Genomic DNA, 13,116 nt, shown 5'->3' with positions numbered 1-13,116 from the left:
ACCAGGACAATTCTGTATTTTGGCACTTTTAGATAACAATTGTTGCTCTAAATCCTCTTCGTTGACAAGAAAAACATAGGTTAATTTAAAGATAATACAATAATTTATTCATCCTTCAAAGATCTTACACGATATATGTACATAGGAAAATTATGTGGGTTTCGGCTCTAAGAGACTTAAGCCGCTCCACAAGTGCAATGTTTGACGATCTGTTCGCTAAACGTCAGGGGCCACTTCATGACAGATCGGAAAAACTCAACAGGACCCTCACAGCACGCCGGACATACTTCCTAGAAGGTTCAAGCCACACTCCGTTAAATCGTCATCCTTAATTGTCAGATTCTATAAATATGGTCTTTTGTTTCGAGTGTTTTTAACTCTAAATTTTATATAGGGATTAGGGGTTTTATAACGGATGATTGTTATACTAATCAGAAATTGATCACTCATTGAAGTTGTTTCTTCTTTTCAACAGCAATTAATGTCGCATATTTGCATTAAGGCTCCAGACGACATTTCATTGGATTCCCACTAAAAACACTATTAGGCTTACATAACAAGAAGCTCCTTTAAATAGAACACCGGTATTTTCGAGAAATCCCACATAAGCTCAGCAGGATACATAATGGCTAGACCCTCTAGAGGGAGCAAGCTTTATCGAAAACGGTATTCTGAGGAATTTTCCCCACATTAGTAATAACCAAAGGCATAAAAAGTGTGATGATAAGCAGACAAATCAATTACTCAATTGTAGATAGTTCGTTATGTTTAATAGTATTCATTGGTGAATCGATATCGACGTAGTACTGGGTGCGGAACGAGATGAACGAGAAAAATATTACAATACAAAAGGATATATCGAACACTTTTGTATATGTCCGCCAATGGATATTTGGCAATCATTAGGTATCAGAAATGCTTCGTAAATGCTGGTCGATGGTTGACAAAATCATCAAAGCCGCTTTCCACAATACAAAGTATGTACAGTGTCAGAAACTATACAAAAAAGCACCGCGTCGAGTTACCTAAATACTTTGGTGCCTTGTTCTGTCTGACGATATTCAGACAGAGTTTTCTATCCAAAGTCGTAATTATCTGTTCCTTTGCTATACATTCCGCTGAGAAACTCAGAAAATGCACTGTCATTTGGTAAGCCATTCAATAAGGGAATAAATTCTTCAAACTACCTGCAAAGGTTGTATAAGGATGTAGAAAACGCCGATAAAAAAGGCTACTGGATAGGCGATCAAAATAAGGCCAAGGGTCCACACCACTGATAAGAGGATATGACAAATGCACTGACACATGGTTGTACGTGATCTGTCAAATCAAAACGTCCATAAATATAATACAAACACAAATTCATTATTATTAGTATTATTATTGTTATTATATTTGCAATGCCAGACGTTTGGGTTGTAACAGAATATGTTATAATAAGTTATACTGCGTTTAGTATGGGTATCTTCAAACACGTTTTTTGAAGCCTTGCATAGGTTACTTACTATTAGTTTCAAATCAATAGCGCTCCTGAAACACTGTTAGCGCTTTGCTGATGATGCAGCTGTTACTCTCGCGAAACTCGCTGGCATACAACGTACTTCCGACGTTGAGGCGCTCCAGCTCTTAGTGAGCAGACCTGAAAACAAATAGAAAAGCGAGACGGAATGCTTTGCGGCGGCCGTTGGGCGAGACGGTAAACACACATACAAAGGGAAAGAGGGAAAAATGGGCAGGACAGAACTATATCTATCTTCACCTTCAATTTTTCGTGGGCTCGTTTCAAATAGAGTTTTGATTGAGGCTCTCGCGTAAAATGATTTTATCCGTTCAGTCAGAGCTAGCCTAGCGTCCGTACATTCCATTCTAATTATGTTATTATACAGATGTAAAAATTTACTCTCACGCGACTTCGGATATATGAGGATGTACCACAATTGGGTTCGCTCCCCTTAAACATACCCTGTTTTCTTTCCATGCTTATAACTACGCTGCACCATACATAATCTCAGAATAATTAATTTTTTCCTATTCAGAATAGCTTGGTCCAGCTCGCCGCTTCCATAATATAAAAAAATATTTTAGGCTGCTAAGGGATCTAATGAAAAATCCGACCATGTACTGTACAACTTGAATTCACTATTATGATTAGTCCATTTATTTTTCATTACCTAGTCCAGCTAGCTGTCAGCGTCGATAAATATAGTTTGCAAATGTCAACAAATATAGCTATCTTAATCCTAAGGATTTGATTTTTTCGCTTGCGTAGGATAGGAAATAGTTAATTCATAACTAAGTAATCTCAAAATAGATCCAACAAGGTTTGTTAATTAATTAATTATTTCTAAAGTTGAATGTGTTCCTTCAACAGGCTCTTGGTAATCTGTCTTGGTAAAAGAAACGTTGTTTAGCTTTTGACGTTTTGAAGTGCTAATTTAAAAATACTTAAGCTACCCTATAAATTACCGCCTCCGAATAATGACTGCAGATGCCAAGACAAGAAATATTGTTTAACTTCATGATGTAACTCGTGATAGATGAGTGGTGAGATGTCTGCATAATGGACTAGGAAAACAGCGGTGGTCCAGGGTTAGATCCAAGCGACAACGTACTTTGTTTCGTGCTGAAAGTCAGCGGTCTGAATTAATGCTTTACATATCAAGTGCCGTATTTTTTGTTGTTTTGAGGGTTAGTACTGCGTTTTAATGTCTTCCTTCCAATACTAACGTAGATTCAGGGAATTAGTCCGGCTCTTTGGTATGAGAGGTACACTATAAAACGAACCAGGAACGAAATGGACTCTTTGTGTGGCTCCGTCATGGGCCAGAACAATAACCCCGTATAACAGCGAAAAGTATAGTGACTTCTTTGGTAAAACAACTCTCTCGATACCTACAGTAGCGACAAAAAATAGTATTATCAATAATAACAAATGAGCTGTAGGAAGATAACTACACAGATACAATCTAAATCTATGTACAATATATGGAGGACGCGTCGTTGGGCAAGTTTCTTAAGTTTGCTCATTGAAAGATGTAAAATATTGGAGTGGATTTGAATCTGTTTATTTCAAATATTCGTTTCATATACATTTTCGGCGACAACATAATGACGGCGATTGTAAATAAACACAGCATTTTATCTTTATTAATCTTTATTTATTATGAGGAAACAGCTGAAACCCTGTTGGTAACGTTCTTCACATAAATGGCGCACAACTTAAAAACTTAACTTTTGCCATATAGCGCACCAACGGTTAGAGACTAAATAATTAGTACAACTAAACTGACACACCTCACTTTTTAGAAATAATTGGTAATATTTTTTCTAACAATTTAGTAATCATTTTGTATAACGACACTAAATTTAAAAGATAAATAATCGTGGTAAACCACTTTTAAAGTTTCAGCCCAATGCCTCTACGTCTGGTTAAAGGCAAGTAATGAAGAAAAATAAAAAAAAAATACACAATAATCAAAACAATACAAAGCAACAGAAGTTGAATAGTAAAACGTTTTTCCGAGTTTAGACATTTAACTATGTCTAATCCGTTTCTCTCACATAGTTAGGCTTAATTTGACACAATCATTATAGTAACATAGCTAAGGTTGTTTTTCACCAACATCTTTCTGCAGGCATTTTGTCAACAATAGGAAACAGCTTAACGTAGAAAAGCAAACTAGATGGTTCGCCAGTTATCAAGTACAACGAGTGCCTTGCGCTTTTTTCTTAAAGTTGTAACATATCTTTTAGATCACTTGTTGACGCTTATAAATAGCAAATTAAGTCACAAAGAACTCTTTGCGAACAAATCTAAACGGCGCACAATGTGCCGTATATACAATCCATGAATATGTATATGTGTCATACAAATAGACCACTTAATGTATTTGGTATCGTCATATGTTCGCTTCTATTTTTAATACTGTCATTATTATTACTTTCGTGACTGTTATGGTGGTCATTGCTATACTGTGTCATAGCAGTTCTAAATTCTATTATACTATAGATCACATTCAACCTTATATTGTACACACTACACAATATCCGGATGATTAAGGAAAATTATTTATTTATATTGTACATGCATAAACAGCTTACAGAGTTTACAATGTTTCGTTAAATTGATGCTATCATAGTTTTCTATGTATGCTTATATATATATCAGTACACACAGTTCACTTCTGCATACACACAAACGCGCAATTTCGATCACATCTCCGATTCTACTCACAGTTCCCCCTACTACTTTGAGAAATTTCAAATGAATTGTCCAATTTGGCCATTTTTGCTTCCATTTTCTCCTGTCGCCTTACATGAACACCTACCATGTGCACTTTAAGGTTGCCCTTTTGCACCGACGCATATGAACACCCGTTGTATGGACACTTAAATGGCCTTTCGCTGCTGTGTATTGGCAAATGCTTCTTGAGCTGACTCCAGGACGAGAAGGTCTTCTTGCACACCATGCAAAGCTGAGGACGGCCAGACTTGGTTCGCTTCCTTGCAGCGGCGAAGTGCGCAGCGACTAGCGATTCGATCGTTATAATCTTACCGGGTGGGGGTCGAACTGTATCATGGCGGTTGGTCGCTGCGGACGCTTTTGGTGTGTTTAACGAGACTGGCTTGCCAGCAGAACGAGCGGGCATAATCGACTTGGCGGGCCGCTTCGACGTCGCTACTGAGCGATACACATGCTCGTCCATGATGTGATTTTCCATAGCTTCTGCTTGAATGAACGTTCGATCGCAGTACAAACATGAAAAGCCTGTCGGCTCGCTGTTGTCTTGCACAGGCGCATCTTCTGATAACTGCAGCTCGTCCATTAATGCATTAGCATCAATTCTGTCAGCTCCTATATTCCCACTACTCGGATTGGCATCGCCACAATCAATATCAACGCCACTGCCACTTTTATCTTCGTCGACATTGGACACACCGGCCTTATCTGAATTATTCAGGCCATCTGTGTTACTACGCATGACATTGTGGTCTTCTCCAGTTTCATCCCCAATGATGTCCCCTTTTGCGCTGTCAGCTCCTACTCGATTCGGACTTGGAGACTCATCGATTTCGTGCAAGTCAAGATCATGGCCATTGAGGGCGGCTTCAGCTCGCACGAATTCGCTAACTCGTAGCGAAGCCTGACGGCGAGGTCGAGGCTTAACCAAGAGATGTTGCGTAGGCGGAGTACGATTAACACTATTGCTACCGTTGTTTGACGCCTGTGGGGTCTTCAAGATCGTTGCATTAGCAGACGGTTGTGATGTACTTGAGCTATCACGGACCGCTGGTAGAGTACTACATCTGGTTTCACCGAACTTCGATAAAAGACCTGATGTTTGAGTCGTTTGTTTTTTTATTGGCGGTGGGAGAACGATTCGTTTGATTGTAGTTGTTACGATATCAGGCAGAATCGTTGGTTTTATATCATCCACATCCACAACTAATGACGATAGTATAGAGTTTGAGGAATTCTTCTTTGTTACTGTTTTATGCTCACTGCTACCTGCAGAACCTAATAATGACCTTTCGCTCTGTTTTGCGCTACTTGTACGTGACATAGTGGAAACTGGGGTAACGGTAAAAATATTATTGTTGTCACGCTTGGAAAGTGTTTTTACCTGCTGATCAAAAACAATGTCACTAAAACGTAGAGCTTCTAACGAGCCTTCAGCCTGTCTATCAGCAATAGTTGACTGTTTGGATTCTTTTTTAGCAACTGGCCCAGGTCGTCGCCGATTGAGGTAACCTATGCCTGTTTTCCGCTTGTTCTGGTTGGACCTTACGAGGTGGAAGTTTTTCAGGCTAATGTTTGGGTAACGTCCAATTGGATCAGATATTTGGCCGGCTATTTGCTGAGCGTAAAGTTTGTCGTCCAGGAAGGAATAGCACGAATCAATATGATCCATCATTCGAGCCACAGTTTCCACGCTTTCCTGAAAATTAAACACTACAATGTTAAATAACGTTCCCTTGGGCCTATTCAATGCTGAAAGTCGAAGCGACGGTACGGATATTGAGCTGGTGTGCACAATATACACTTCTATATTATGCATCTATAATAGTAGCTTCACAAGTCCCATACCTCATAGTTCTCACGAATTCTATCGGGGTCATTTTGGCTCATTGCGGGTGACCGCTTCTTTTCTGTAAGAACCATAGAGCGAACGATCATGGTTAGGTTTGCACTGTTATATAAATTTCCCCGTTTGTGAAAGCTGTTTCGCGCTCGACAGAAATTAATGAATTGAATACACAGACCCACAGTTGCCCTATCCCGCCCCATTTGCGATATTGGTAGCATATTAATAAAAGTTCATTATTTACAATGCAAGCTTAATTACTACAATTGGATTTACTGCCATAAATAGTTACCAAGTAGAATTACTGCCGTCAGAATTTAACATAAGTCAAATACGGCAACTAGTCGTAAATAAAGGATGGCTAATAACGTTTATTTTCTTATTTGCTGTTTCATTTACTGTCGTGTTTGTTTACAGGCATTGTAAATAAAGTCCAATTATTTTAATTGGGAAATTCACATGGAAAAGGCTATAAATTATTTGTCATTTCGTATGACCCTATGGAACGTTTCTAAGCTTCGCCCTCTCGTCCCAGACACACACACATACACAGACACTCAGACACACACATACACTCACGCTCACTGAGATTTCAATTCACCGGCTAAAAACCGAAAATTTGATGTCTGTTCCTTAAGCTGCCCATTTTATTTGTGTTACTACTTGACTCATAGCTTAAATTAGAATACGTGCACTGTGGCCGAGATAAAATCTTTTTACTTCGTAGAGTGGAATGCACGTTTTGGGGGATACAATATAGTATAGATAATCGTCTTCAGGAATCTAGCCTCCTCTGGTTGACACAGGATATCTATGAACTGCAGAATATATATCAGCTGGTTATTATCGTCAAATGTTTTGCATGCGGAATGTTCGCCAGGATCAGGTATTATACATATGCAGCAGCTACAAATGGCCAAAAAGAGTCGCAGAACTGCGTAATTGTGTAGTATCAAGCACAGGAAAAGCGTAGTATAACCATTTAAACAAATCTCACCAGCCACATGGGTTCCCATCCCCGATGATGGTAGTTGCGATCTACGGGAAATCTGAAACCCTGCAAAAGTTAAATTATTTTTAAATAACACAATAAAGTATTATAATCAACACAACAAAAAGTACTCAACACAACAGAAATTGCCCACCTGCAAGAACAAGTTAACCGAAATCACTACTAAAACGAACAAATAAAGACAATATTTTCAAACAAATTTCAAGAACACTCACCCCGGAGTAGTTAACTATCTTGTTTTTCTAAAAAAAAAAAACATATCTTTTGTTTGCTTGTAGTGATTTACGTTTCATCCTGTAAACGTCTCAGAGCCAGCCAGTGATACGGTATGTTTTGTGGTTCATCTATTGCGACCTAATCGGGAATTTGCAGAAAGTTAAAAATCTTCACGCAAAGGGGTTATAGAAACTTAGATTATTACAGGTATATGTTGTCACTGATCTCAACCAACCTCACATAGTTACCCAACCGCTCTAATATGAAGATTATTTTTGCATCGAACATTATGAGACTCCGGTTTACTCAATGTCTTTTAGTGACGTTAAATATCTAAGTGCAAGTTGAGAAAATATTTATGGACCTGATGAGCTACTCTAGTATTGCGCTTGTTTAAAGAGCTCTCATGTTCCTCTAATAAAGGCTGGATTACCCTAGTATTTTTATAATGCACAATTACGTAGTCTAAGTCTAGGCAATCAGGCATTCGCGGTAACCTAATCGACACGTACTCTGTTAATGACAGCCCATATGGTTTTCTACAATGTAGTTGATTTTTCAATTCTATGTCGATCTCCCTTAGTGAGCGACAACGAGTATTTAGTGGCTACATATCGGCTGACGAAATTCAGCGTCTAGTTACTATTTTCCTTTACACAAACAATAAATGTATCGTAGCGCGATAACATCTGCCTCATTTAAACATGGTTATAATAAAAACCACAGTATTCTATCAAATTAAGCCTATCGTAACAATGTTCACAATCAGAAACGTTCTACACACAAGGCATGCGTCGCCAAAATTTTTTCAGCCCGAAATAGGCTAAATGGACTTGAAACTGCCTTCTGAATCATTTATGACTTATTACTCTACGTTATTGAACCATATTTTCCAGTTGCATCTCACTCATATACGCCGAAAACAATTGAAAATATTTGGGAAACGACGGAATATTACGTAAAACTAAGCGAACCATACAACACCAGCGCTCACCTATTTAACTTGATTTTTTCATTTGATGTGCTTCAAAGTTCCGCCAAACAATTTCGTTGCACTAGTAACGATAGTTTTAGCGAATTTTTCTGAAGAAATTTTCCTACTCATCGAGACTCATAGAGTGTACGCACACGCATCGCTCTACCATGAGCCATACTCGTCCAGCCAGTAAATTTTAGATTTCAGCCGTTGCTCCGATTTGTTGTTTATTTACATAAAGTTGCCATTGAGCGCATCATCTGGTATTGCTCGAGAGGTTCCGTGCCCCACCAAGGAAGCGAAAGAGAAGCCAATTACTTAAGCGCCGTTGCGCGATGGATGAAGGGAAAGGGGTTTGTGGAGTTCCGGAAGAGTTTTTACTGTACTGCTCTTGGACCCTGCAGCATGTGTTAGTTGGAAAGTTTATTCCACCGTATTCCAGCGAGATTGGCACCGTTAAACTGATTGTTCGACTGCACTACGATCCAGTACTGCTTTGGCCTCTAACGAGCTCTTTTTGTAACGTTTGTTTATTGTTACCGATACAATAATCAACTTTCCTTGATAAGTCCAACCACTGTAAGCACACTGTGTGTATACCACTGACACAACACTACGTAAGACATTAAAGGCACACAGGGACAATGCGTTCATCTGTCTGTTATTGTTTTATTATTGTTGATATTCGAGTCAGTTGTGAGAGTCAACCGAGCTGGCCGCATTGTGTTTTGCGGATTCGCCTGAGAAGAACGTTGAATCCCGGTGTGTATAACCTATAGTTATCCCAAGCGTTTGGAGTCTGCAGATTCTTCGGTCATTACTAAAATCAGTTGGTTATGCCGGCATTTTCACAGAACAATATGTACGGAAACCAAATTAAAAAACGGAACTGAGACCTAAAACAGAGCCAGCTTGCAACAACTGCGTAATTAATCATCTCATTAAATTAGCTACCATCAAAAACATCAAGAGGTGATTCTATCTTAACTTGTATAATATACCGTGTTACATATAACATCGTACTTCGTCAAAGCTGTTGGTCGATTTAGGGTTCGTTTGGATAGCTTGTATAGATTTTAATGACAAAAGACGATTGGTTTCTGCACAGCACATCAGTACTGACAATCGGAATAGGAACTAACTCGGACTACTACACCATCAAGCCCAAGTCGAATCAATATTTTAACTAACAGTCACAGAATTAGGTGCATTTCATGGGATCGGTTTCAAATAAAGAATTGTAGACGTCCTAGCTTTTAGACAGTGTTTCTCAAACAAAGAAATCTCCATCGCTAATACTAAACTGTAAAAGATATAATGAACAATGGAATGGAAGCAACCGCACATACTGCGTTCCATATGCAGCGCTATAGATTTATTTGTAAGGTCCCTGAGCGATGAATTACATGTTTTTATAAGAACATATATTCATGAATAAGAGTGCCGTTGACAGCGCTTAATAGTACCCTAAGCTAGCTTTTTTAAAAGTGTGGTCTAATCTTACATGGTGAAATTTATCCAAGCCCCTTCTCGCAAGTGGTCACTGACCTAACCGATTTTTTTTTCGTTTTTTTCCAATGGCAGTGGCGGCACTACGTAACCCGTCCATGTGGATTATAGCTTAACAAAAATCACAATGGCATCTGCGGAGAAGGCGGCCCAAAATGCCGCAGCATCACGTGCTGAACAACTTCGACGCAAGATCGAGAAAAAAAGGAAACTTGAAAAGGATTCACTCCGCGCTGTAGAGGCTTTGCTTGAAAGAGATATTTCCGAAGCTTACTTTGTGTGAGTTCGAAGAACTCTTACCTAAATGCTAACGGGGAAAACGCTTAGCCTATTGAGTGTCGTGTTCAGCAAAAGGTCAAAAGAAAAAACGTCCTAAGCGTGCTAAATAGAAAAACGTTAATTTGCACTTCTATCTAACGTTAGACCCAAACATAGGTTTATACTTTGTGAAGTATTTTGGTCTTTAACTGTGCATATGCTTTTTTCGTAGCTGGAAATTTGTTCCTACCCCAACTATGGGGTTACTTCATTACACAAATGTTGCAGTGCTTTAAAAGTTTGTTAGTGCTCTTACCGACTAAGGTGTATTTTAAGAATAATCGAAAAAGAAGTGAGGCCAGACCTATTACACGACGTAAGCATCCCTTTCTGTAATTATTTGTTCCTATACTCTTTATAAATTGATAGATGTTCATCGGCTAATACCTGCATAGTATTTTTAGAGGTTTAGGGGGTAATTTTGAACTGTTGTGAGCGACATCTGGTGTTGTTTCAGTGAACAATGTCGAATGTTATGGCAACAAGGCTATCAAGATTGTACTGAAGAGCGGGCACTCGGCCTCCTTTGTGGGTACCCACTATGCGACAACCCGGTATCGCCACCAAGCAAAAAATGTCCTCAGTACAAAATCTGCATACGTACGAATAAGGTACGGGAAAAATGTACATTTGTAGTAGAATCTAATCCTGAAATCCTTAAAGAAAACCAGGTTGAGCTAACGCATTAACGCGAACTGGTCCACTCGGGCTTATTATAAGTGTACTTTCAAATCTCATTGCTAGCTTTTTAATGACTGATTCCTTCAATCGATAGCAGATTATTGCACCGAAAGTAGATTACGTATTTCGGATTCAAATGAAACACCTGCGGAAATATTAACAAGACTGTATGCTTCTAGAGTAGATCTAACCCAACCGTCCTACTAAATAGCGATAATATATTGTGACCGTCTTTGCCAGTTACCAAACATATATATTTAGGAGTATCGGATTTGATAAGGCAATTACTTATCGTTTCGGTGCTCAAAACTATAATTGTGTTCCAACTTCATGCAGGTTTTCAAAATGGAAAGCCGGCGGTTGTTTTGCAGTGCATGGTGCTATAAGGCTTCCGAATGGATCAAACGCCAACTGAGCGAGGTTCCCCATTGGCTGATAGAAGAGCCATATAACAAGCCACTTGACATACTTAAAAATGAGAACTTACAAATAAGGGGGGACATCAAAAATGAACAAACAGACAGTTACGTCGCGAAAGCAAATCTTCATATTCGTGCTGCCGGACATGAACTTGACGTTAATCCAGACTGTGTAATCTCATCGCCGAGGAGGGTTACCTTTGAGGAGGTACACATTTTTAGCCAAATAATGAGCAGAAGTTTTTTAATATAAGGATATATATATTTTAATATATATTTTGGCATCTTCTCACTGAATTTATGCAAGGTTGTAAATTTCAGCATTTGAGTAGTCAATGGGTCACTTAATGTTTCAGTGAAATGCCGAACCATAACTACCAATATTTCTTGATTATTACTTTTATTAATCACATACTATTAATGGATAAAAGTCCCGTAGTTGACATACGTATCTATTTCAGTTTGAGCTCGATAAATGTGTGGACACCCTAGAAAACGTGGCCATCGAAAAGAAACGTTCCCATGCCCTGTCATGGCCGCAAGCCTCAATAATACAACCCGTAATGAGACTGCGAGAGAATTCTGTTAGCCCAAAACCTCCGTCACAAGCAGCCTGCGAACATCAACTGATCATGGGCGCAAGCAGATTGGAAGCTCTCCTTTGCGAGTGGATTACCATCTCTACACTACACTACATAGTAGGCCAAGATCGATTTCTCGAGCTGCGTGCGAAATTTGACAAAGGCAAAAGCAAGCCTATTTCCATTGAGCATGAAGAGTACTTACTGAAGTATGAGAGGCTCTGTCGTTTTCTCGACGAGCAAGACAGGCTCGAAGGCATAACATACGATGACGGAGACTACAGTAATACAACAAAAAAATCTGTAAAGGCGATTCAAAGGAAACCTCGACGAGGGCCTTCGAAGAAGGCTATAGAATTGCCAGATAGCAGTCCCATTATCACCGGAGACAGAACTACTGTCTCAGCCACTGTTGTCGGAGCCACCAATCCAACGGTAGCATCAACAATCGACAACGAAAATGCAAAAACTGCCGTTTCTACAGATATAGCGGAACCCGTGCTCCCCCCGGTAGATAAACATCAGCGCCACGCTGCTCGGAAGCAGATTCTGTTTGCTCGCTTAAGACCCATTGCAGACAGGCTTGCCACTCATTTGCCAGTGCCACCACTGCAGATGTCACAAGCTCTTTCGGAGCTCATCGACACATTTAACTTGACAAAGGATAATTGCATGGTACAATCTAAAGAGGCACTAGTTGTATTCTTAGTTATGTTGATGCTCATCGATCGGCGTTCCGGGGGTGAAGGCACAGTGCCAAAAGCTGTCAAAGAACTCCTAACAGTGGCGCTAAATGAGATCAACCTGTCCTGGGGTGACCTAAAAGTGGCACTAAGTAGAGCCACCGATCCTGAAAGGTTATTCAATTGAAAATGAAGTTGTAGTCGAACTTACAGATACGTCACTTTACCTGGAGATCCCAATGAATCATTTTTGCACTAGAAAGGAGGACTCTATCCTATAGGGCGTGGATAGGAGGCGGCTATTGCAATTAGATAGGTTAGCTAACGAATCGAATAAATTAGATAAAACTATAGAAAGCTTTGCAAACTAAATGATTGCTTTTTCGAGAATTTTCTTTGGAGCATCTATTTAACAATTTAATACAAATCAAAGTGTGTATTGTGCTGCGTAGTATCTGTTGAACACATTGTGATAGTACATACAATGTATGTGCGGTAAATCTTTAATGTAAATGTAAAAAAACTTCAATGTAAAAAAAAACTGCTTATGTGAACTTGTTGCTTTCAGATCAAATAAATAGCGTGTTGCAGTCAATAACCCTATACTCCGGTTTTCGTAGATTCTAATTCAGTGA

General features: G+C 39.2%; 2 protein-coding genes across 5 annotated transcripts; one reads left to right on the top strand and one right to left on the bottom strand.

Annotated features, from left to right (window-relative positions):
• Positions 1–3,125: 3,125 nt before the first annotated feature.
• On the bottom strand, positions 3,126–8,897 carry LOC111266101 (uncharacterized). 2 transcript variants are annotated; one of them, XM_022843289.2, is made up of 4 exons: positions 8,309–8,897; positions 7,084–7,143; positions 6,089–6,150; positions 3,126–5,939 (listed from the first exon to the last, which is right to left on the bottom strand). In XM_022843289.2, exons 2-4 carry the CDS (start codon positions 7,100–7,102, stop codon positions 4,227–4,229), a joined length of 1,794 nt encoding a protein of 597 aa, XP_022699024.1. In that variant the 5' UTR covers positions 7,103–7,143; positions 8,309–8,897; the 3' UTR covers positions 3,126–4,226. The 2 variants fall into 2 exon arrangements, with proteins under 2 accessions (XP_022699024.1, XP_022699031.1); XM_022843296.2 differs by lacking the exon at positions 7,084–7,143.
• A 73-nt stretch (positions 8,898–8,970) lies between these two features.
• LOC111266123 (uncharacterized) lies at positions 8,971–13,108 on the top strand. 3 transcript variants are annotated; one of them, XM_022843311.2, is made up of 5 exons: positions 8,971–9,052; positions 9,875–10,078; positions 10,575–10,728; positions 11,135–11,425; positions 11,679–13,108. In XM_022843311.2, exons 2-5 carry the CDS (start codon positions 9,927–9,929, stop codon positions 12,666–12,668), a joined length of 1,587 nt encoding a protein of 528 aa, XP_022699046.1. In that variant the 5' UTR covers positions 8,971–9,052; positions 9,875–9,926; the 3' UTR covers positions 12,669–13,108. The 3 variants fall into 3 exon arrangements, with proteins under 3 accessions (XP_022699046.1, XP_022699054.1, XP_022699059.1); XM_022843319.2 differs by lacking the exon at positions 8,971–9,052 and adding an exon at positions 9,109–9,262; XM_022843324.2 differs by lacking the exons at positions 8,971–9,052; positions 9,875–10,078 and adding an exon at positions 10,103–10,433.
• The last annotated feature ends 8 nt before the right edge of the window (positions 13,109–13,116 follow it).

The sequence above is a fragment of the Varroa jacobsoni genome, unplaced genomic scaffold (assembly GCF_002532875.2).
Source record: "Varroa jacobsoni isolate VJ856 unplaced genomic scaffold, vjacob_1.0 scaffold_111, whole genome shotgun sequence".
Lineage (NCBI taxonomy): Eukaryota > Metazoa > Arthropoda > Arachnida > Mesostigmata > Varroidae > Varroa > Varroa jacobsoni.
The sequence above is the reverse complement of the archived record's forward strand: the minus strand, read 5'-3'. Positions and strand labels throughout refer to the sequence as shown.

Bases quoted from the DNA above. Each gene is read 5' to 3' on its own strand.
- LOC111266101 (XM_022843289.2), bottom strand. The intron at 5,940-6,088 runs GTATGGGACTTG...TTTAATTTTCAG, and splicing joins GAATTCGTGAGAACTATGAG to GAAAGCGTGGAAACTGTGGC.
- LOC111266123 (XM_022843311.2), top strand. From the start codon at position 9,927: ATGGCATCTGCGGAGAAGGCGGCCCAAAATGCCGCAGCATCACGTGCT. The intron at 10,079-10,574 runs GTGAGTTCGAAG...GTGTTGTTTCAG, and splicing joins ATTTCCGAAGCTTACTTTGT to TGAACAATGTCGAATGTTAT. The intron at 11,426-11,678 runs GTACACATTTTT...TATCTATTTCAG, and splicing joins GGAGGGTTACCTTTGAGGAG to TTTGAGCTCGATAAATGTGT.